At 49.5% G+C, this 25,855-nt stretch overlaps 1 protein-coding gene across 7 annotated transcripts in view; it reads left to right on the top strand.

Moving 5' to 3' along the window:
- The window catches only part of LOC146797467 (protein SSUH2 homolog), a 249,177-nt gene that overhangs the window by 12,920 nt on the left and 210,402 nt on the right, over positions 1–25,855 (top strand). For 4 of the 7 annotated variants that reach the window (XM_085624496.1, XM_085624498.1, XM_085624495.1 and 1 more), the window contains exons 2-3: positions 8,233–8,288; positions 15,938–16,019. In XM_085624496.1, coding sequence (XP_085480622.1) covers positions 8,233–8,288; positions 15,938–16,019 — 138 coding nt within the window. The remainder of the gene's footprint in view (positions 1–8,232; positions 8,289–15,937; positions 16,020–25,855) is intronic. The other 3 variants (XM_085624497.1, XM_085624500.1, XM_085624499.1) reach the window with 1 other exon arrangement.

Genomic DNA, 25,855 nt, shown 5'->3' with positions numbered 1-25,855 from the left:
TTAATTCCCAGAAGAAGTAGCCTCCCGGGTGAAACGGAATGTTGAGGAAGAGGTAGAGCAGCTTGGGGAGTATGACCATCTTTATAAGGGAAACTCGGCCAGCCATGGTCAGTGGTAGGGTCAGCCACCGGGCTACATGGGAGCGTATGACCTCGAGCGCCCTGCCGTAGTTCATGCGCAGCACCTCCTGCCGGTCCCTGGAGACCCATACTCCCAGGTATTTCACGCTCTCGTCGCACCACTCCAACGGATAATCAAGTGGAATTTTCTCTATACCATTCGTGAGGGGGAAGACCGCGGATTTACCCCAATTAATGTGAATTCCTGAGTAGAGCGCAAAGTGAACAAACTCTCTAAGGATGGGGTTCAGATTCTCCCGCGGATGCTTAACGTAGAGTGTGAGGTCATCTGCATAGAGTGACAGCAGGACTTGCCGCTGCTGGCATCTCAGGGATGCCGCGAGGTAGTTCTGCTGGAGACGGGACGCCAGGGGCTCCATCGCCAGCGCGAAAAGAAGAGGCGACAGCGGGCATCCCTGTCGAGTACCCCTAGTCACCAGGAATGGAGCTGAGACTCGGCCATTAATAAGAATCCTCGCCTTGGGGCTACAGTATAGGATCTGAATCCATCTAGAAAACGCCACAGGCATACCCATGTTTTGGAGGATCAAGTGGAGGTAATCCCATTCGACCGAATCAAACGCCTTGGTGGCGTCCAGAAAAACCGCCACCAAGGCTAGAGAGGAGTCCGCGTTGTTCAATACCGAGAAAAGCGTCCGCAAATTGTGGGAGGTGGAGCGGCCCGGGATGAATCCCGCCTGGTCTGGCAGTATCAACCCCCCGATCAGGAGGTTGACCCGGTTCGCTAGCACTTTGGCCAGAATCTTCACATCACTGTTAATGAGAGAGAGAGGTCGGTACGAGTCACAGCTATCCGGGGGCTTTCCCGGCTTAAGGAGAGAGACGATGAGCGTCTCCGACATGCTGGGTGGGAGGGAGCCAGTCTCGTTAGCCTCCTCAAACACCTCCCGCAGAACCGCCGCGAGCGGGTCGATGAAGGTTTTATAGTACTCGATTGGGAAGCCATCCAGGCCTGGGGATTTTCCCGACGCAGTCTGCATAATGGCTTCTTTGATCTCATCCAGGCCTATAGGAGCCGCCAGTAGCTCACGCTGGGCATTCGACAACCATCCAAGGGTAAGCTCAGACAGGTATTCGGTCATCTCCAGGGGCGCTACCCGTTGAGATGTATACAAGGCGGAATAATGAGACACGAAGGTGGATAGTATGGAGGGTGTGTCGCGCTGCATAGTGCCATCCGGGGCCTTGACCTCCAATATGTGATTAGTGCCACGGTGGGAGCGGACCGCCCCCGCCAAAAACCTGCCAGGGCGCTCCCCCTCCCCATACGCGCGCGCTTTAAAATGCTTACCGTGGAAACGCACTTCCCTCTCAGCCTCAATCTTGAACTCAGTCAGCTTAGTGCGGTAGTCTAATTGGATCGCGGGATCCCGCATAAAGGCAGGGTCAGTTTCCAGCGCCTGCAAAGCTTGTTCCAAGGCTGTCAGCTCCGCGCGAAGCGAGCGCAGCACGCCCGAGCCCTTAGAAATACACACACCCCGCATGGTGGCCTTAAAGGCCTCCCATACTATCGCCACGCTGTCCACCGTCCCCCGATTACGGTCGATGAACTCTGTGATCTCCTGGCCCATCTCAAATTTAAACAATTCATCCAATAGGATGTGAGGCTGCATGCGCCACGGAAGCGGATCCCCCACCAGGCCGGACCGGGCCAGGGTAAGGAGCACAGGGATCGGAGTAAGTGCGAGGCAAGTGTCCCGCCCCCAAGAGAGAGGTCCCCAGTGTCCTCGACAGGAGCAGGTAATCCAACCGAGCCCAAGTGGAGTGCAACATCGACCAGTGCGTGCCCTCCCTAGCACCCGGGTGCATGTAGCGCCATGCATCGAGCAACGAGTGGTGCGCCATGAGGTCCAGAATATAAGCCTGGGAGCGAGGATGATGCGCGGCGCCCACATTAGAACGGTCCAGGGCAGGATCAAGTGTGACATTAAAGTCCCCTCCCCAAATCAGGTGTGTGGAACCTATCTCCAAGATGACTTCCCATAAGGCAATGAAGTGTGCAGGGCCATCCACATTAGGCCCGTAAGAGGAGACAAGTGTAACAGTAGCATTACCCATCCGTCCCCACACCACACAGAAGCGGCCCTCGGGGTCAAGTCTATCCCCCAGGTGTACAAACGGGGTGTGTTTTTTGACAAGGATGGCCACTCCCCTGGAGTACGTGGAGTAGGAAGAAAAGAGACTATATGCAGCCCACCGTGACGCGAATGTTGGCGCCCTATGGGGGTCCGTGTGGGTTTCCTGCAATAATGCTATGTGTATGCAGTGGCGGTCCAGATAACCTAGGACCTGGCGGCGCTTGCGCGGGTCTCCCAGCCCCCTGATATTCCACGTCAAGACATTAATCTTACTGTGCGGATCCTGCTGCGCCCCCCGCTCCCCCAGTAACGTTACTCGTGGGGACCCCATTTATTAATCCCAGGTAGACCCCGCAGACTGTCCCCCACGCCCCGCAGGCCAGCCCGCCCGGTATCGGGAAAATGCCAAGCACCCACCCTCAGGCCCCAAATCCCAGAGCAGCTGAGCTGTAGCCCGAATAGCGGACAGTGCATGTGCCAGTATTTAAGTGTGTTGTCACAGATACAAATCCCCCCCCACCCAGCCCGTCCGGCTTTCCCAACGCGCCGGAGGGAACCTGCCCCAAACATCAGTCCCCTGAAACAACCCCCAACCCCCATCCCACCCCCACCCACCGCAGCAGCCCAATCCTGCCGGAATCTAGACTCCCTCCCCTCCCTTTCAACAAACATAACAATGGAATTGGGGTATACCCGCAACAGGAGCCGCTAGGGTGCCAGACCCCCCCTCCCCAATCCCCTCTTTGCACCCACCGCACCAACACCCCTGCGGGTGAGGAGTCTACGTGGGATAGGGGGGGGAGTGCCAGGGCGAAACAGGTCATCCATGTCCGGTCCAAAACGGCATAAGCAGTGGACAACGGCCCAAGCAGGGTCCCAGAAAGTAGTATCTGCCAACTCCCCTGTCACGGAGAACGAGGTCAAAACGCAAAGGTAGTCCCCTCCAGGACAGAAGTGATCCCCCCCATACCTACAGTCACGCCATGGCAACGGTCCAATACCTAATCCAGCAAGTAGAGAGGAACAGGAGCAATGAGGGGCAAGGCAATGCCCACCTCGGAGAAGAGACAGTCGCAGGGGGAAAGAGACACAAAAGTAACCAGGACAGCAGTACTCATCCTTCCGGCGCAGCCAGCGGAGAGCCAAAGCCCGACTGCGCCCCAGGGCCACGACGCTGTGATGCCGCAGAGGGCTGCTCCCGCAGGAAGTCCTCCACCTGCTGTGGATTACCGAAAAACAGGGGCTTGCCATGATGAGTGATCTTGAGTTTGGCAGGGTACTGCATGGCATATGGTATGTCTCGTTGTTGCAGCTTCTTCTTTACTCCGGCAAACTTGCGGCGAGCATCTTGCACTGCCTGGGTAAAGTCTGGGTAAAAGGAAATGGTGACATTCTCATGCAGGATCGGCTGCTTCTCCCTGGCGAGGCGCAGCAGAACATCACGATCCCTATAGTTGAGAAATTTGATGATGACTGGGCGCGGCGGGGCCCCAGGGACCGGCCGCGGCCCCAAGGAGCGATGGGCGCGCTCCACCACCAGCTGCAGGGAAAAGGAGTCTCGGCCAAATTTGTCAATGAGCAGACGCTCGATGAAGTCCTCCATGCGGCCCCCCCCGCTGGACTCCGCAAGGCCGACCAGGCGAACGTTGTTCCGTCGGGAACGCGCCTCTAAATCTTCATTTTTGTCAGCGATGACCTTAAGCAGCCGGTCCATCTGCGACAGCTTGGCCGCGCCAGTCACAGCGCCATCCTCCAGCTCCAAAATGCGCCCCTCTGCCTCCTTCAGACGCTCCCCATGCTGATCCAGCCGGTGCACCACCGCCTCCAGTCGCGTATTCATGTTGTCGATTTTGGCGTCGATTGAGGTGAGGCTCTTCTGCATGCTTAGAAGGATCGTCTTCCATTCCACCTCCTCCTCCTCACCGGGGTCCCGCTCTCCGCCATCCCCCGGCGGCGCCCGCGTTTTCTTCTTAGAGGGGTTAAATTGGAGCGTCGACTGCTTCGCATCCGACTTGCCCATGGCAGCCGCCGGCGAGGGCCCAAGTCACCCAGTATCTAGCCCACACTGCAGCGTCTATGGTCTGCCCCAGGGCTCGCTCCAAGTGTCCAACCGTGACGGGGCCCCCCCAGTCGTCCAGCCCCCCGCAGACCACCAGGAGCACACAGGTCAACGAGGCCTCCACACGCGTCGCTCAGCCCCACACAAGAGCTTGCCTCACCTCAACGGCCTTTTCAGCACCAGAGCCACGACTCCTCGCACCAGGGGTCTCAGGGTCCAGGCCAGGCGGGGCCCCCGTGTCACTCCACCGGCGTCTCTTAGCGCAGAATCAAAGGCAATGGCCACCGATACCAGTCCGCTCCCCAAGGCAACACGGGAGATCCCCGTTCTCAGCTCCCCAGCAGAAGGCAGATCCAAGAGAGCGCGCAACAGCTCCCAGGCGCGTCAGCCGGGCAGGCGAGTGAAAGGTGGGCCCACCGCTGAAGGCGCCGAGGTAGCGCGATCTCACCTTAGGGATCCAGCATGTCCGCCGCCTCAAGGAGCCACCGGCAGAGTCAGCGCGAAGGGGGGGGGGGACCAGTCCCGCCCCGGACAGTCAGCAGGGTGTCAGCGACGCCAGCCACGGTCAGTGTCCTGATCTGGGCCCAGAAGGCCCCGCGAATCCCCAGGCTCGCGCTGGCAGAGGCCGCCGCTCGTCAGCTCCGCCCAGAATGCCGCTCTGCGCCCTCCGGCAGCCGCAGTCGATATCTCCGTCACCTGGTCACCTGTGCCCTTCAAACTCGCTCCAGGCGGTCCCGCTTAGCTGTGCTGCCCATTAGTGGCGTTATAGTATGGATTATCGGCCCGGAGGATGGTGTTGCAGGATGTGGTTTCGCCCGGCCGGCGAGAGCCTCACTGAAGTGCGGCCATGACGGTCCAGCGCCACCTAGCGCCCATTTTCTTCATTATTCTTGGTGGGATATTCAGACATTGATTTATTAACTTAGAAAGGATGACCCATAGCAATTCAATTACCACAATATGGTTGGGCCAAAACAAAGTTTTTTGAGAATCTCTGCTCAACCGTTTGTTGCTATGTAAATGTAAATGTTGTAGACTTGTAAAGCGCACAGCTACCCCAGCAACGGGGTGTCCCGGCGCTGTAGACCGCTGGGGAACCCGTCCTGGCTATCCCTGTGAGATTGTCCCTTTCTGGGTATCTCCAAGGTGAAACCAGGCATCCCCGGCGTCTGTGGGGGGCCGTTGTAGAGATGAGGCAAGCTTAATGCCCAGAGTTGCCGAGTGTGTTCCTGGTTAGAGTAGGTACCGAGGCGAGAATTATCGAGTCTGGTTTTGACCCTGGTCCACGACCCTGCCGCATCGGGAATTGAACCCTGGTCCCTGGCCGATTCTCAGCTTACGGTAGCAACAGCAGCAACCAATCCCCAGAGCAGTGTGCCTTAGAGTCAAGCCGTACCACCAATCATGACAATGAATCATGAAAAAACACTATATAATTCTATAACCTATTCAGATGAATAGAGAAACATTTATTGAGCAAAAAAAGACATAAAGTGTGTTAAAAATATATAAGGGAACCGGAGATATGATTTTTTGAAGTGCTAATACAAAAAGCTAGCAAAAGTAAATTGCTATTGAACAGCACCTTTTCTCAATTGAGTCCATCCTAGGCATGAGGCCGACTGCGATGTAGCATAGCTCAGGTGTATCAAGCGAGTTATCCTTGTGAAAAGTTTTACATTTGGACTCAGTCTCTGAAAGGGAAATTAGAAACCTTCAGCAGGGAAAGATCAGCGAGGTGCCCGCAAAGTTGGACAGGTCATTTTTAAATTACTGCTGAAGTCATTAGGTTTGGTGCCAAAAGCTCCAAGCAGAACAAAGCTGGATTTCATAGCAGCAGGGGCACTTTGTTTATCAGTTAGCTTTGCTGCCTGGTCCCAGTCCAAGTTTCTCCCATCAGACTTAATCACTCTTTATGTTCACAAAACCCTCTAGCGGGGCAAGGCTGCAAGCTGTAGCTGAAAAGGGCTCAAAGAGCCAACATACCTTTACTGTCATGTCCCTTTGATCGAATTTTCAGGGCACCAAAAAGCTCCGACCACCAGAAGAAAACTGGTTTACCTGGCTTCCATAAGTGTGACCTCCCTAGGCAAGCCTCAATACCTTGTCCTGGTCCTCCAGAGGTGGAAAATGACCAATTTCCACTTTTCACCAGTGGCTGAGAAAGATCTTTCTGACAGGTCCTACAGCTGCCAGATCCTGAGGGCAGGGTTCAAGTCACTAGACCTGTCTCCATCCAGGACTCTTTGAGGGTCCAGTCCTCTGTAGTCAACCTGACCTTCTTGCAGTCAGGATTGCTTCCGCTGTGTCACTGAAGAAACAGGATGCCAAACGCTCGTCCCTTGGAGAGTAATTCTAGTCGCTGAGTGTCAGAAGTAGTGTTTGGCTCCTTGAATCCATTCCTTCCAATACAAAGTCAGAAAACATATTTGTTCCATGAAGGCCTTACTGTTACGGTATATTCTTCTTAGGTCCAAGAATTCTTTCAGGTGGTGGTGTTTGGGATGCCAAAAGTACCCTGTGTAATAGTCAGTAACTGGAAAAACTCTGCCACTCAATCCTAACAGTTTTTTTGTTTTTTGCACTTCTCACCACCTCATACAACACTTCTCCTTTGCCTTACTGTACAATTATCCAGAAACATCTGTTTGAAGATGGAAGAACTCTTATGCTATGAGGTAGACCTCTCTCCAGCCCCCTAGCCCCTCACTTATTTAGATGAGCTCTCCTCTCACCTGACAGGGTCAAAACCGGTTCCTTTTCCGCTACGATTGGAGTCACCACGTCTAGGAGGATCTTGGGGTGAATAGGAGAAGCCCTCTCTGGTATCTCCAACTAAACAGAAGCGCCAAGGCTGTCTTTTGTTCTGTGATGTGTTCCTGCCCGCTTCTAGATAGATATTCCCTGCTATGTGGCCAGTAGTTAACATCACTCTGTTGACCCTGGGCTCAAAGCCAGGCTACTGTGTTCTAAGACAGATTCAACAACTCTGCCAAGGATATGTATTCCAGAGCTAGAGAGGCAGAGTGGCAAACTGGTTCTGGGCCTTTTTTGCCTCAGGCAGCGAGGAGTATATGTTTCTAAAAAGTTACTTTTGTATGACAGATAATAAAAATATGATTTCCACATATATCAAGTAAAATCAACTCCTGCTACATGTGTTTCTCTCTCTTAGAGTTCATCAGAGAAGCATAGCTTTGTCTCGACACAAGGAGGCACCTACTGTTGGGTAAAACCAAACAGTCACAAATTTAGAGTACTGAATACATTCTCTGATAAGCTCTAATGAGAAAGTCAGGAGCTGTTTTTATTTATTGAAAGGTGAGTTGAATGGTAGGTTATCAGACCAAAGCTGAAATACTGTGTTTAAAATGGTAAAAAGCTTTTGTCATTTTTCAACTTGGTGTCAAAAGCACTAGTTAATCCTATACTCAATGTCTTTGCTGCAAAAACGGCAAAAGGTTTTATCGCTTTTCTAGGCCGGCATGGCTAACACTGTGCTAATCCTATGCTTGAAACCTCTGCTACCCACAGTTCCTTGTTCTGAATTATACATGACTCCCTTATAGCAGAAATGTGTATGCCAATCATAATTTCACACTGAAATAGTAATTGAATGAATACGTTTAAATAATGCTATAGAAATGTTTAACAACGCATAGACTCATAATTAGCTACTTAACCATGAACTGCAAAACAGATTCTATATTATTCATGGCAAAATGCAAGCCCTAATAAACAACATTCCTCCAATAGCTTGTCAATTACTGGGTTAAAGTAAGATTTTTCTTATATTTAATTGTCCATACAATATCCAGCCTATTGTAAAAGCAAGTTATGGAGTGATAGCTGATGAACCAGCAAGGCCTTATGTTTTCTTCCTACATCGTGGTTAATGCATAGTTTTGTGTTATTTAGCTACCTTTACTAACACATGCATGTGAATATTTAACAGCGAGTCCACGGAAGTTGGGAGTCAACACAATTCATCAACCAACCTGCACAACTCAGGTATGTCACACACTGTTGTGCTGATGTAACAGACACTGCATATTGCATGTAACAAGTACTGCATCACCCATCATAACTAGTTTTGCACTGCAGCCATACAAACTGTAACCTAACCAAAATGCAGTGCTCATGACCTCACCTTTATTGAAACAGATGCAATTACAAACGCTGTAAATCATCCTGCTGATTACATTACTTATCACATTGAGCTTACCACTGAAGCAGAGACAACTTTGAATGTAATATCATTAATTGGTTCATGTGTTTTTGTTTAATTTCATTGTACTTTTAGGTGTTTTTGTTTATTGGTGTAAACATTGTGTGCTCATGAGCATTGCATTTGATTTTAGAGTTATGGTTTGCTTGGCTGTTGTGCGAGTTATGGATTGTGTTGGTAATCTTAACTTGTGAATTTCAGTGACTTTTCAGTTTTAGTTCATAACCAGACCTGCACTTTAACTGTGTACTTTAGGTGATAGTTTGAGGTTTATTAAACCATACATTGAAGTGTTATAATGAAAGTCAACCATAAATTAACTTTTAGCTTTCACTTTTCAGATATTTTTTGGGAGGATTTGATTATATACCACATCCAAGAGCACCCTGTGCTTAAACCTCAGAGGGCAACCAATCCTCACTGCCCATGGCCTTCAGCTATGTACAATGAATTGGAATGGCCAACATTCACTGTGCATGGTGCATAGCATAGTTTGCTGCAGGTCCTATGCCAACCATCCTTAAGCTGTGTGAAGTGTTTGCAGGCCTTAGCGCTATTGTCAAAAAACAAAGGGATCCACCCTTATGGAAAAGTATAGAAGTGTTCCTTCAGACTACGTGTGTCTCCTACATTGGTGGAAAGCACACTGTTTTGTTTAAATACCCCTCACCCACCAAAAGGACCCTTGGTGGCATGCTTCATCATCGGGGTCTTCCCGCCCCGCTGCAGGGCGGGTTGTGCTGCGACCTACGACTACGTGGGAGCACTGGTTATGAAAAACAATACTATGTGTGGTGTAGGAGTGTGAGTGGAAGGGTCAGAAGTGAGTGAATGGTGAAAAATTAAAAAATACCTGGCTCAGTGGAATAAATACATTTTAATGTTCCTTTGTGCTGGTATCGTTAAAAGTGGGGAATGAGATCGAGATACTATGCTTTAATGAGCAGTGTCTCCTGTGTTGACATGTTTCGAAGCCCTCCCCTGGCTTCTCATCAGGACCTAGAAGAGATCCCTTCTACACTCAAATGAAAACAACTGTGTATTTACATATAATCCTAACTACGTGGTGCACATATATTTAACATGCACAGTTTACTATACCCCATTGGGTATATTGCTGAATGCGTTTCTTATATTGCCCAGATAACGCCCCATCAGCCTTCAAAACGGGAGGGAAGGGGTACCTATAGTCACACAAATATCAAGGTTACCTACTAACTAGGACACTGCCTCGCCGCGTAGAATGTTAATTAAAGCATAGTATCGCCATCTCATTCCCCACATTTAACGATACCAGCTCAAAGGAACATTAAAATTAATTTTTTCCACTGAGCCAGGTATTTTTTGATTTTTCACCATTCACCATTCACTCACTTCTGACCCTTCCACTCACACTTCTACACCACATATGGTATCTTTTTTCTAAAACAGTGCTCCCACGTAGTCGTAGGCCGCAGCACGTCCCGTCCCGCCACGCAGCGGGGCGGGAAGACCCCGATGATGAAGCATGCCACCAAGGGTCCTTTTGGTGGGTGAGGTAATTAAACAAAGCAGTGTGCTTTCCATCATTGTAGTAGACACACGTAGTTTGGAGGAACACTTCTATACTTTCCCATGTTTTTTGACAATATAACTTGAGGAGGATGTATCCACCTCTTCTGCTCTTTTGAGCATTACCTCTTCACTCCTTTCTTGTGTTACTTTGATAGGCCTTAGCGCTAGTCAACACTCTGCTGACAGACAACCACCACAGCACGATGGGGCATATCATCAAGGGCTGGTGATAAAATTATCGCCGCTTTAGCATCTGTTTTCGGGCGAAAAGCGGCGATAATTATATCACATTATTTGCAAGGACACGCTAGCGCGTGATTCCTTCATTCAGCTCCCGTTTTGTTCACACCTCGCTTTGCATCTCTAATGAGATGCAAAGGAGCCGCCTGACAAAACACCATGGGAAAATATCACTACCCCAGCTTTGTGATATCATCAACGAAGGGTAGCGATATTTTAAATCCCGTTAACTATGCCTTAACGCAGGAATTTAACATCTGTTAAATTCCTGACTAAGGCATAGTTAACCTGGGAGGTGGATTATGGTGATACGACCACAGGGTCGTATCATCAAGGCTATCTCCGTTTTGGGTGCAACATCACTGGTTTTCCAGCGATGTTGGCCCATTTCCCTGGATATCGCTGGAATATTATCGCCCTTGAGTAACCCGTTGTTGATAACGCGCTAACCGGGCGATAAATTCCAGCGATAAATATGAAAGCGCTAAGCTCGCTTTGCTATATTTATCGCCGTCTGTTGCTGTTATTCCCCATGGTCTTTAGCCATGTGCAGCAGAGGCTTGGCTGCAGGGCCTGGATTTCAGTTTGAAAAGAATGTAATACAAAATAATCAGATCCTCTTATAATTTGATCCAGACCAGATAAGGATAGGTTGTAACAAACACCCCCTCAAGAGTCACAAGGGAGCATGCCGAAAAAGTGCATAAAACCCAGGAAAACAAAGAAAAAATGGCAATTATTTTCATGCAATGGACAGAACTAAACAAAAATGTTTAAACAATCCTGATTTAACTCTAACCATTAAACAAATGTTGATGAGAATGTGCAATTGTTCACGAGTAAGACAGCTCATGGTACTGATAGGAACAAAATCTGAGAAAAAGAAGGCAAGCCTGCAGCCAGATCAAAGTGTCTGTGATGCCATGTCCCCTGCAGCCCATCCCAACAAAGTGCCCAATCATGAATTTGGGAAATGCAGTGTACCCTAAATTAAGACTGAGGTTATATATGCCTAGCTTGACCATAGCAAGGGGTTATTAAAATATTCCCAGACTAGCACAAGGTCTGACCTCACCTTTAGAAGCTCGGTTAAAATCTCCACACCTTGTTCCTTTGCTATTGACTGCAGCTAAACAGGCTTTTACATGAGGTCCATGTACCAACATTTGAAGGTTTTTAAAAGATCTTATTGTCAAGTCATCAGCCGTTCACTGACTCCATCCACTTCAACGTGTATTAGAGGACTAAATTCCTGACCCATTATTGTTTTTAAAAAAAGAAGATGTCATCAGTGAATTTGCAAAATAATGCATTTCCGGACTGATATATTTATGTCTGGCATAGAGAAAGCTCGAAGTTTGCTACAACTCATGCCTTTAACGCCAAAAAAATGTACAAAGAGGGCTTTGAATCAGCCCTTTTCAGCCAATGGAATGAAATTTAGTCTAGAGACTTTGCTTTGCCTTTACATGGCCGAGCAGATATACATATAGCCACATGTAGAAATGAGCACTGCAAAGTAGCCCGGCATCTTGGGCCAACACCACGTCCACTTGCCTCCCATACAGCATTGCAGCTGCTATAGGCTGTGCAGACACTGTGGGCCTTATTTATGAGGCCCTAACACCATCATTGCGTCACTTTTTATGATGCTGCAGCTGCATAATAAATGCGCCACCCTGCACCATATTTACAAAGTTATGCATCTAGGCAGATGCGTCACTTTGGAAACCCCTGCGCTACATTATACCTGCGACAGGTATAATGTATGCAGGGTGGGCGTTCCTGCACAGAAAAAGCTTGTGGAAGTTTTGCAGTGGAATCTATGAGATTTCACTCCGACTTTTCTAAGGCCTCACTGCATCAAATCCTTATGCCTTCTTGAAGCAGGCATAAGGGATGATGCAGGCCTTCCGACATGGGGTTTGACCCCATGTAAAATGGCACATTGCTGGAGTTGCATCTGTTTCCAGACACACTCCAGCAATGCGCCATTTTTGCACCGATACATCAGGATTCCTGACGTATCTGTCAATCCTTGCGACATGGAGCGCTGTATAGTAAATACAGCGCATCTATGGTGTCGCAAGTAGGGCGCACTGAAAAGTGTTGCATCACTGTTTTACCGCAGCGATGCAACATTTTTCATAATTTATGAGGCCATTACACCACCGTTGCATCACTTTTTGTGATGCCGCGGTGGCGTAAAAAATGCGTGACACTGCGCCACATTTACAAAGTGACACATCTAGGCAGATGCATCACTTTGTAAACCCTTGCGCTACATTATACCTGCATCAGGTATAATGTATGCAGGTTGGGTGTTCCAACGCAGGAAAGCCACGTAGAAGTGACAGTGAAATCTATGAGATTTCACTGCGACACTTCTATGGCGTCACTGCGTCAGATCCTTACGTCTGATTGAAGCAAGCGTAAGGTGATGCAGGGCTGTTCACATGGGGAGTTTCAGACACACTCCAGCAATGCGCCAATTTTGCACCTACAGATTTGTCAGGAACACTGACATATCTGAAAATCCTTGTGACTTGGAGCGCCATACATTAAATACGGCGCATCCATGGTGTCTCAAGGATGGCGCTATGAAAAGTGTTGCATTGCTGTTTTCATGCACTTTTCATAAATAAGGCCCTTAGGCTGTAGATACCGGCACAGCCCTGACATGGAGCTGGAGAAGCATTATTTGCGCTCAGCACTGGACCAGCATCTTTGGTACTCCCCAGTGGTTTACTACCAAAATGCTCATATTTACACTACCAAAATATCCTGGCCATAATTTAAGTGCACTGTACTGCCATTTTGGAAAAAAAATGGATTCATATATTTAGACCTCTCTAGTGGTAGACTTGTACAGGCCTGAAATAATCTTTGATATGACTGTGGTATGTTGCTTCACACAGTCCAGCAGTACAAAATGAATGATGACTTCCCAGAGAGTGACTTGCAACTTCAGGATGATGATGGTATGCACACAGATGACAATACACGTGAGGCTCACAAGGATAAGAAAACACAAATCACATCAATGTTATTTACTTGTGAGTCTAAAATCAAACACTGAAACTTCAAAACAGTCTAGCAGCCCAAACCATATACTGGTGATCATTGTGCCTCAAGAATTAAGTATGCTTTGTGACCACTGACAAAGTGAAGCTGAAGCCCGCACCTATATATAAATGTATGTATCTGGCAATATCTCAGAGACTTATACCGATAGGAGTCCATTATTTAAAGCAGGACAAGTTCACCACAAATTACCTGTAAAAAAACCAAAGTATAAAAATATAGAGAAACAATGTTATCAATAGAAATGTGAACTGCCAACACCTAACAGGAAATCACTGTTTTACAGAGTATGGTGGCCTGTGACTTCATTTCCTATGCATACTATGCTGTGGCACTGCTTTCCTGACATCACTGGCATTTGTGGAAGAAAACTCTGACTTCACGTTTAGAATTCAATGCAAAAAGAGTTGTAAATCATTCCCTGCTTTGCTGCTAGGCTACTACCATCGATGCTTACATGATATTTTAGAAAACTTGCATATCAGCAAGGAGGCAGGCCAACAACAGTGACTGACTCTGACAATGTGCGATGCTCTCATTGAAGCCAATGATATGTTATTTTATCTCTGTGGACATTTAGCTGATGTCAGCATCAAGGAATCGATATCTGGCATGGATGCTGATGTTGTTCTGCGACCTGAAACCCCTGCCTACTGGTTTGCTCCAGAGGTGATTTTGTGAACCTCTCCCGCAATAACATCACTACATGATTAGTCCCTGTCCCTGGAGGTGTCCACGGTAGCCTGTGTGACATTTGCTACTTGTTGCCCCTACAGGGGAGTAGATCAGTTGGGGGTAGAGTTCTTGTTTCAACTGACAATAAGACACTTACTGATAGTGTAACAATGATACTACATGTTGCATACACCCAGCAGAGATGGTGCAGCAATTAACAGACACCTTTGTAATATGAAACATGTTGCATGCAATGATTATCATGGGATGTACTTGAAGAGGAACAGATCATGCATCATGCATAATGCATTGCAAAGGATAACGGCATGACAGCGGCAGTGGTATAAATCATACAACTGTGTACCACATCTTAAGATTTACATACCTCATTGCAGTTGCAGGGGGTGTGCTGCTACTTCAAGTCATCCAAAAATGGAGCTGGTATGTGCAAGTGGAAATGCAGCACCATCATTGGTGTGTGAATCACTTTTACATGACTGCACAATTGAGCTGTGTAATAGGTAACATTTCAAGTGTGACAAATGGCATGCTGGCCAACTCCATAGCTGTGTGTCCGCCATTACACGAGATGACAGCTTTAGCAGGCCACCATCTGAACCACCCCTCTTCTCTGTGCTTCCTTTCATTCCATGTATTTATGGAATCCTCTAATACATTTATATCTTTAGAGAATGAGGTCTTCTTGTGCCTGAGATCCACCGCCTGTTGTTTGCTGTTATTCCTGTGTTTTGCCGTTTTCTCCAGGGTTCATGTCGGTTGTTTACATTTCTTCGACAGTCCTTTTGCTGGACAACAGGGCATTCATTTTCGTACAGATGTTATTCCAGAATGCATTTTTTCCTGGTGACGCTTTGGAAGTCACAAACAGTTTGCACAGGAGCTAAGCAAATCAATACTAGACACAGAAAGTCAAGGCACAGATTTCGTACTGGGTGCACCAAAAAGAACCACCGGAAAAAACACTGGGCTGAAATCCCAGGACCTATTTGCAACCAACACACCAGAAGAATTGTGGAGTGTCATTTGGATGCCCAAATTAAGACCTGAAGCCTAAGTTTAGACCTGAATTCTAACTAGACCTGAATTCTAAACTTAAACTTCAAGCCTAAACTTAGACTTTAGGTCTAAACGTAGACTTCGGGTCCAAACTTAGGGGCCTATTATGATGGCGGGCGGACCTTCGTCCACCCACCACCCTAGCGGTGCTGGGACCGGCCACCAATGGTGCGGCGGTCCCGCACTGGCGATTAGGATTCCACCTCCACCGTGGCGGTGGCATCCTCTATTCCCAGCATTGTGATGGACGGTGCTCACAGCACCGCCCGCCACAATATGCACTGTGTGCAATGTGTGCATTGTCATGTGCGGTGCCCCCCCACCCACTCCCCAATACCCTGGGGGCCCGCAATGGGCCCCCAAAAGCAGACTCCGCATGGCTTTCCATGGCGGGGTCTCCGCCATGGAAAGCCATGCACCGCTGCCCATGCTAATATGGATGGCGGTGTCTAGCAGACACCGCCACCATATCTAACCCCTTTTCTGCCCAGTCGACTGGTCGACCGGCGTAAAACCGGCAGACGGTCTTTCCGTCCGCCGGGGTCCCCCCCGGCTTACTAATATGGCGGGGGAAATGGGTGGCGGGTGGGGTATGACGTAGGGCAGATCGCCACCGCCATGTAGGCGGTGGCGATCCGCCCTACATCATAATAGACCTCTTAGACTTCAGGTCTAAACGTAGACTTCAGCTCTAAGCTTACTTTTGTGAATTGGACCCTGATTTCCTATGTTTGGAAGATAGCAATGAGAGCAATAGAAATGGGATTAATGCAAGGGTCATTGGTGTTACTTCCTTCTGCAGAAATGATCTTGATGCCTCCTCCTCCACCACACCAAGGACTCAGTCCAGAACCCAGCAGCGTTCCCCCTGATCTCCAGTTGAGGTAGGTTTGCTTCTATCTTTTGATTCTGGCTTTCAAATGTCTAACCCTGATCTAATGTACTGGAAACTATATGTTTTGATATTACAGGTTCGGAATCAATCAGCAGTACTATGATGCTGGATAAGAACACCTTTGTGTGCTAACCATATGCAAAGACTGAACGCTGACGTAGGGTTTGGCCAGATGTGTTTGGTGATATCTCTACTGTATGTTGATTCCTCTTTGAAAATTAATATTTCATTCATGTTTCAGCAAAAAGAAGTGAAGTAGACATCTTGAATTCCAACCAATCATTTTACAGCACATTTGGCTAAAGAAATCAGGCACTACCTCTAAACTGTTCTACCCATCCCCCTTGGTCTACATACTTGCCGTAAGCCTCAAGTTTCAAGACATTTTTATTTCAATTCTGAAACTATGACAGCATGTTTCCCTGAGTAACTCCACAAGTGTTGAAGAACAAACCCATACACATGTCATGTTGTTACATCATTAGAAACATGCACTGCAAACGATTAAGCATTTTTTCTACAGTGACCATGCTTTCATATACCGTCGGAATGGACATCGGTCACTAAAGGGCCAAAGTTAGCAGAAGTGATATCACTCACCCTTTGAATGCTCAATGACATTACAGAAAGTGAAATCATGTAATTTTCGACCTGGTGAGAAGCCAGAGTACTGCCATGATGTGCCAGCGTATAGCTGTGATATAACTAGTATGTAGTTATAATATGCCAGGAGCTCAGCCAAATACCAGATACAGTCATCATATGCCACATACAAATTCATAAACATGCCATTTCTGTAGTTCTTATTTTGAAGCAAGTTCCAGATAGAACTATAACAGGCACTAGCAAAGCCAATAGGTCTCGCCTATTCAAAAGATATTGCCTTCGCCAATGTGTTTTGGTCATGTTGTACACCAGCATTGCTGCTGTGCAGCATGGTTAAAAGTCAGTGGTTTAGAGAAGAGTGGCATGGAGTGTTGCAGAGTTGAATGGCATAGAGTGTTGTGTATTGGAGTGGCATAGAGGGGAGTCATGTACAGTGGCGTGCAGTATAGTGGCATACAGTGGAGTGACGTAGAGGAGAGTGGAATGGTATAGAGTACAGTGGCATAAAGCGTTGCAGAGTATAGTGTCGTAGGGTGCAGTGGAATAGAATTCAGAGACTTACAATGCAGTGGCATAGATTAGAGTGTTGCATAGTAGAGTGTAGTGGCGTAGACTGCAGTGGTGAAGAGTGCATTACCGAAGAGTGCAGTTGTGCAGAGTAGAGTGGCATAGAGTACAGCGGCAAAGAGTGGTGCAGAGTACAGTGGCATAGAGTGATGCAGAGTATAGTGCCATAAAGTGCAGTGGCATTGGGTGGAGTGTGCAGTGGAGTAGAGTGGAGTGATGCAGAGGAGAGTTGTGTAGAGTGGAGTGGTGTAGAGTGCATTGGCATAGAATGCTGTAAGTCAAAGTGGAGTGGTGCAGTGTTGCAGAGTAGATTGTCATAGAGTGTAGTAGTGTAGAGTGGCATAGAGTACATTGGCATTGAGTGCAGTGGCGTAGAGTTGGATGGTGTTGAGTAGAGTGGTGTTGAATAGAGTGGCGTTGACTGCAGTGGGGCTGAGTACAGTGGTGCAGAGTAGACTACAGTGGTGTAGAGTAGAGTGGTGCAGAGTAGAGTAGACTATAGTGGCATAGAATACAGTAGAATTGACTGGTGTAGAGTGCATTAGCATAGTGTTGCAGAGTACAGTGGTGTAGAATGCAATGGAGTGCAGCGGCGTACAATGCAGCATCAGAAGAATGCAGTGGTGCAGAGTGGAGTGGTGCAGAGTGGCATAGAGTGGAATGGAGTAGCGTAGAGTGGAGTTGTGCAGTGTAGAGTGGAGTGGCCTAGACCGAAGTGGTGCAGAGTGTAGCAGCAAAGAGAGCAGTGGTGTAGATTGCATTGGCAACGAGTAGAGTGGTGCAGAATAGAGGGTCACAGAGTGAATAGAAAGTCTGGGCGGCAAACTCTGCAACGCTCGTGGAATTTTCCACACTCCGCATTACGCAGAGCTCGCAGAGTTCCTAAAAACTCTGCTCCGCGGAGCTGAGTTTTTCCCTCGCTCGAGCTCGCCAACATCAGGTTGGCGAGCGAGGAAAATCCACCTTCCGGCGAGATTTTTCCTCATTCTCGGTCGTCAACGTCAAGTTGGTGAATGTGAGCGTGGAAAATCAACCTCCTGGCAAGATTTCTCAACGCGGGTGGTCGAATTTCTCATTGTGAGTGCTCGTGTATGCTCGCGACCGCTCGCGTTGAGAAACCGTCTGTTCGCAAAGAGAAAGCTGTCGCCTGAGTAAAAAATGGACTCAAACAGCCGAAAAGAAGCAGCGATGCTTGCGCTGTGCATGGTGCTGCTCACAATGTTTGCACAGTGTGGACCAACACCCGGCACTCAAAATCACCGAACTGCAATTATCTAATGCACTCCGCCGCTTGAGGAACTCTGCGAACTACACTCGGGCTTAGTGAATTGACGTAGAGTAGAGTGGTGCAGAGTGGAGTAGATTACAGTGGCGCAGAGGGCTGAGGCGAAGTGTGGTGTAAAGTGGAGTGGTGCAGAGTACAGCGAAGTGATGTGTAGTGGTGCAGAGTAGAGTGGAGTGGCGTACATTGGAGTATGCATGGTGTGGTAGCACACTGCCATTACAGACATTTTCAATTGAATTCAACACTACATTTGCACAGAAAGTTTTACTGATAAAACTATATAGCGCACAAATGATAATGTGTAGAAATGACATCATGTAGTATATTAATTTGTTTTGATCATTTTAAAGTATTTTTTTCCAACATACTTCAGAACTAACAAAAAAACTAAGGGTGGACAGAATTGACAGAATTTGATTCTGCTGAATTCCATGGAATTACATTAAAGTTCTGCGAGATTCTGCGGAATTGCACAACAGGCGGAGTGGGCGTTTGGAGCTATTTTCTTATCACAAAATGCACCCTTGCATCCAAAAACAGATGTGAGGATGCATTTTGAGCTAAGAAAATAGCACCGCCAAGTATACCAGAGGTACCCTCACATACCCTCAAGTGATTACTACAGAGTATGTAAGGTCGCCGCCGCCACTGAGTGGTATGCAGTTATTTCTAAACGTTAGAAACCACTGCATATCACTCTGCGGTGCATAACCCTTGGCACCCTTACATAATCTGCAGTAATCACTGCAGAGTATGAAAGGGCACCGAGGTGTATGCACTGAGGTGCAGTGATTTTAAACAGGGCTGGAAGAGTAAGCAGTCCTGCAGTGATTTTTATTAAACATAGAGGGACTACTCCGTCTTCTATCCCTCTTTAGAAACTTTGGGGTATATTCACAAGAACGTGTGATAACTACCGCATGAGTAGCGTAACGCAACTTTCAATATCGCAGCCCATCGCGGGAAAATAACCCCATCTCAACGTGGAATTCACAAGGCGGTACCATGCGATAGCCACCAGACAACGCATCAAATGTCAGCGTAAAAATCAACGCCATGCCGTAAAAATGCAAAACGCGAATGCAAAAAATCATGCGAAGAGGCCAATCCCGGTGCAAAAAGTAGCGAAAACCAGCCACAGGCCTGCAACTCCCACATCGGGCGGGAAAATGCACCACAAACACCACAGACACAATACACCAGAAACAAGCCAAGCACGGAGCAACAAGGATGGACCCTGATCCAGCGCAGAGGACAACGCGAACCCCACAACCCACACAGACCACCAGCAAGGAACAACGGGGCTGGGGAAGGCCAACGAGAAAAGGGCGAGGAAGACGGGGTGCAGGCCACAGGAATACAAGGCCAGCATCACAGAGGTGACAGAACACTACCACCAACTGACCCACAACCAGACTATCGTTAAGTCAGCCGGAGTGTCGAGGAGGCCAACAGCGGATGCCAAGAGGCGCTGGCATGACGTGACAACCCAAACCAGGTACAAATCCGCTGCCAACAGGAAGGCAGCTACGGCGACAGGAGGTGGCAGCCCAGCGCCACAGGAGGAGCTGGAGGAAACACAGGCCACAGTCATCAGTGTGGAGATGGTGCAAGGAGTAGGGAATACGGACACAGCTCGAGAGGACCTGAAACAACATCAACAGGGAGTGAAAAGAACAGGGACTGGGGGGACGGGGGAGATGGGCACAATGGCACACATGCATCTCCCCTACACATTGCAGAGGGGCACACAACACCTCCAGCAGAGCACACAAGACAACACATCTGCGATGCCGGAGAGGACCACCACACCACCGACACCGATGCCCACAACAGCCCATGGATATCCCACGCAACCCACCACCAGGACCAGGGCACACAAGCTACTCAGAGAAGAACACTGCCCCTGCAACAGACCACACAGCACGAGGCACCCGCAATCACGACTGACTCACAACACTTCACCGACCCACACATGGCACCCCAATGCCAGGTGTCAGAATGCCATAAGGAGGTGGCCCAACAGGTGCGGGTGTGGCCGAACACATGGAATGCGAACCAAAACACATACGCGGGTGCCCAATAGCTTTCAGGGACCACCCAAACCCCACAAAGGAGACCCACACTGCCATAGAGACACATGCAGATGCACATTCACAGTACAGAACCACGGCCAGGGGCAAGCCCACATCTGTCACACACCCATGTTGGCTCTGCATACAACGGCACAGGCCACTCCCGAATTGAGCGGGCGACAACAAAGCTACATGCCCAGTTCCCAGCCTGCCGCCTGCGGTGACATGTCTGCGTCCACTGTACACAGCACAATGTAGTGTTGTAAGGCCCAGGGCCCCCATGCATACAACAAGACCATAGGGACACACGCATGTATCATGCTGAACAGGCTACAGGCACGTGTGCCTGGCCCCTTTATTGGCAGGGCCACATGTACTGTGACGCCTGTGCTGGATGTGTGTGGGGTGAGTACAAGCCAGCCCGCACGGAGTGACCGGTGCTGGCAACAACATGAACAGTGGACACCAGTGCAATGTAAACAAAAAACACCAGCAGAACAGAGTCAACTGCAGAGCAACATGGAGGGAGCCGGAGGAAGGACAGAGGTCACCCAATAGTCAGTCAAGAGGTTCCTTGAGTTGCAGTGCACTGAGGTAGGGGCACTAGCGATGAGCGCGCTCATGTGAGGAAATTTCTAGAATTGTGTCCCTTCGGGTCAGTCCTAATGCAGATGCAGTGGGGAGTGTCACACCTGCAACGACTTCACTGGTCCACCACACTGCCTGAGGTGATGGTTGCGTCCGCAGTCCACAGCGCAATACCCTGTAATAAAACCGGTTGTGTAGCTTGACTACCACCACCAGTCTGCATTCCTGCCTTGGGATGTTGCCTCCTGCCCAACCGTTGTCTGTGCCTTCTCCCGTCCGCACACTTGACACATCATCCTCATCATAGTGCCAGGTCCCCCCCATTGCATGAGGTGACATTGATGTGCAACATGTCCACAGCACAAAAACCAATCAGCAACGGACAATGGCTTGCTGTGCACTGAGTCACTGGCACCTGGAGTGCCGAGCAGGGTTACAGGCCGATGATGGCATCCACGACAGGTCTGGGCAACTCCATAGGTCTGTCAGGACCACTGTTTCAACACCAGCAGATGGCGTTTGGAGGTGGTCCTTGCGGTGTTGGCATGTGCCTCCTGCGGTGATGGGACGTCCGGGCCGGTCTGGACCCAAATCCATGTGTGGGCCCTGGTGGCCCGCAGTGGAGGCCGTAGGCTGTGGACAGCGCAGGGCCACAGACACATGGCGTTGATGAGCACAAGACCATCGCTCCAGGGGCCATTCAATATCTCAGCAGAAGGGATCCCGGACCTGGCCAGCACAGAGTTAGTGGCCACGGATGCTGTGGCCGGCACAGGCACCCAGCCACGGGACGGTGACTTGCGGTGCAGTCAGATGGGCCGTGCGACCGGAGCGGGCCCACATCGATGTCCAAGGTGGATGTGGCGGAGGGTTGCGGGGGACAGTGGAAGGTGTCCTCCAGGGCATGATGCAGAGGTTTGATGTTATCTAGAAGCAGCAAATGGGGGAGTGGAATGCACAACCCTCGTTTGTACCAACAATTCGGGGTCAGCTACATGAGGAGGAACACTAGACACTAGTCCATGGACTCTAACGCCACCAATGTATGACCAGCGAGTGTCCATGTATGTCGGGGTACAGAGTCAGTGAAACAGGTGCTGAGCGGGGATGCAGTCTGGGATGATGCCAGTACACTGACATGAACTCCACCATTGCAAAATCAAGACTGTGACCTGCTGGACCCCAGTGTAGGCAGGAGGCAGTGGTCAGCACTGGGCCACAGCCACGTGTCGTTGGCTGGCGATGCACAGAGTTAATGACACAAGGGCAGTTGTTGGTAGTGTTCTATCACCTCAGTAACGATGATCCTGTCCCCTCCAGACTGCAACGCCTCTCCGTGCATGCGATGGAATGTATTCTGCCTTTTGAATAACTGATGTTCAGTTCAAAATCTGTGACCCACTCGTGCGCAGTGTAGGCTGAGGGCAGTAATCTGCATAGGCCCACAAACACGTGTTGTTGTGATGCCATGCACAGACTTGTTGGCGCCACATTGATGGGAGTATAGTGACTTGAACTGTGCCTTAAATTATGTTCACTGCCATGGTGTAATCAGGACTCATTTCCAAATGTGTGACCTACCTGACCATGGTGAAGGCCTGAGGCAGCGGTCAGCACGGCCCATTCACCGAGTGTCGCCGGCATAGGATGGATGGCCCCACCGGCCTGCGTAGCTCAGGTTCAGTGGCACCACGTGTCGCCGGCTGGCTTTGAACAGGGTTAGTGGCACCACGTGTCGCAGGCTGGCATTGAACAGGGTTAGTGGCACCATGTGTCGCAGGCTTGCATAGTTCAGGTTGAGTGGCACCACGTGTCGCCGGCTGGCGTTGAACAGGGTTAGTGGCACCACGTGTAGCAGACTAGCGTTGAACAGGGTTAGTGGCACTACGTGTCACCGGCTGCCATTGAACAGGGTTAGTGGCGCCACGTGTTGCAGGCTGGCATTGAACAGGGTTAGTGGCACCATGTGTCGCCGGCTGGCGTTGAACAGGGTTAGTGGTACCACGTGTCACAGGCTGGCGTTGAACAGGGTTAGTGGAACCACATGATGCAAGAAGCCCATATGGAACTTTGCCTCACTGATCGGGTGGGGTCTGGGCCTGTTCCTGCTGGCCCGGGTTTGGGTTCACTGCCATTCATGACTCAGGACACAGTTTCACATATGCGTCCGACTGGGCCGAAGAGTAGGCCGTATGCGGCAGTAGAGTAAGTCAACGAGAAAGGAGTAAAGCGGGCAGGTGTTGTGGTGGCCGAGATGGTCTGAGGTGGCTGCCAAGGTAGTGGGCCTCGAACTTGTAGCTTGCGCTGGCACGTGGTGGGCCCTCCTTGACACACGCCGGTGTCGGCAGGTGATCAGTGTGGCCTGGCTGTGCAGGGGCATGCCTGACGTGTCCGTGGTCCAGCATGCTGGGGTCCAGCAGGTGCACAGCGTCGCAGGCAACTCCGCTCAAGAGGATGGCATCGGACTCGTGGCGGGGTTAGAGGCGCCGCCCTGGCAGAGACGATAGGCTTTCCGGAAGAGGACCACGCCCAGGGCTACGTGCTTTTTATTCACAACCCAATGCTGGCGTGGCGTACGCCGGGCCATTCCACTCCGGTCACACATAGGGGGGGGGCGTAACAGGCAATATTTGCGTGAGGTCCCCCACTGGCTGTGGTGACATGGTCGTGTCCACTGTCCACTACACTCCATACACCAGAGGTGTATGTCGCCATGGATCTGGGTGTGTACTGCATACTGCGGTCTGTCCAGCACAACCCCACCACTCTTGGCATTGTGTACTTTCCCAATCATGGTTCAACTGCATCCTTCAAACATGCCTGGTTGCCACCTCTCCCCACATTTGGCTGTTGTGTGGCTGAGGTGCCATGCCGTTGATGGCTCGTGTTCATGGCTTGCCCAGGTAACCATTGTGAGTTGTTATGTCATGTCTGGTGGGTTGGCATGTTGTTGTGCATGTTGGTTGTGATTTTGTGATTTGTGCATTGCCAGAGTTGTGATTTGCATGGTTGTGGAGTTGAGGTGAGTGGGGTGTTCATTTGGGACTTGCCATGGGGCTGTGCATTTCCCTTGTTTCCATCCTGGGTACGCTGGTTGATGTGGAGCTGTTGGACGATAGAGGAATTATGCACACTGGCTGTGTATTTGAAGGTGACATTGTTGGAGGTTCCACGATGTTCTGTTGTTGCCTGCACATTGGGGTGAGATGTGTGCCTCCTGTTGCGGTGATTATGTGCTGTTTCACCAGGGGGCACAAGTGGGACATGTGTGCTGTGGATTGCATCCTGCTAGGGCATATGGTCCTTGCTTGTTCTCCTGCGGGACCTGCGCATTTTGTTGGACGTATGGGGACTGGGGTTTCAGGGTGATGGTGATGTTCAGGACAGGTGTGGGGGACTTGGATGTGGCTGGCTGTGAGTCTCCGCCGACTCTAGCGGGTGTTGGTTGGGGGGTTCCAGGGGCCAAAAGGTGCAGCCTAGCCAGCAGCTTGGTGTGGGGTGGGATGTTGGTTGTCCGCTGTGTTGGTGTCATAGGCCTGTTGGGTGATGATGGTAGGGATGCGTGGAATGATTGTCCCTTTCAGCCTGTGGTGGATGGTGACATTGTCAGGTGGTGGGTCTGTGCGTCTGCCCTGCTGTCTTTGTCTGCGCTGCGTCTGTGGTGGTCCGGGGGGGGGGGCTGTTCCGGGTGTGGGTTGTGGTCCTGGGGTGGTGGCGGTGGGTGTTGTGGCCCTCTTGGGTGTCTGGGCCGCATGATGGGTGGCTCCATGGCATCTGCTGCCCTTCCGATGTGGCCTTGGGCTGTGCTCCCATTTGTGGTGCTGGCTGCCGAATTACTTTACACCAGGTCAGAGCAGGTGTAGATTTCCTGGTGCTAACGCGCATTATCGCCTGTTTTGTGTTCTTATCGCCGATCTGGCTGTTCGTTGAGAATGTTGAGGTGTGATGTTGTCACTGCTTTTGTACGGGAACGCCCACTCTGCATCTCATTAGCGATAGTTAAGGGGAGCCTCTGTGGCAATATTTTTTGCGGCTGCTATCGTGAGTAAACTGGTGCTGTGGGCTGTTCACACTGGCTTGTGAATGGGGTGGTAAATTTATCACGACTTTGGCTGCGATAAAGTGCCGTTAATTTGGCGATGGCTCCTTGTGAATATGCCCCTTAGTTTACTGCAGATTAATTCCACAGATGGAACAACAGAATTTATAGGTATTTCTGTGTTACAAGAGTAATGCGGAAATAGTAAATTCTTCCAGTTCCACCAGTGGGATTAAACATTCCGCCAAGGCCGACAAAAACGTGCTTCATTTGTGCTTTCCTAATTCTGAAATACTTGCAGTTGATTTAAATTTTGTTTCCTATCCCCAAAATTTTGCAGGATTGTCACATAAATCCTCTCATTTTGAAGTCAGATAAGAACAGTAAAATCCTAGCTCCTTCGGAAGGCAGAGCCTGACATTTGACCTCTGTTTTGAATGCACAGCACATGTGACAGGATAAGAACAAGATTTACAGGCCTGTTTACAGAAAGGAGCACTCATTGAAGAATCCAAAGAGAGGTAGTGAGAAAAGGCTGTACTCCTTGGGAGGGACAAACTCAAACTGGACAGCCTAAAACAAATTAAGGGGGCAAATAGAACTCCAGAAAATGGGAGCTGCAAACCATAAAGTCAATGGTAAGCAACAGGCAGAATGCATTCCCA

The sequence above is a fragment of the Triturus cristatus genome, chromosome 9, assembly GCF_964204655.1.
Source record: "Triturus cristatus chromosome 9, aTriCri1.1, whole genome shotgun sequence".
Lineage (NCBI taxonomy): Eukaryota > Metazoa > Chordata > Amphibia > Caudata > Salamandridae > Triturus > Triturus cristatus.
This window is presented reverse-complemented; position numbering and strand designations above follow the sequence as displayed.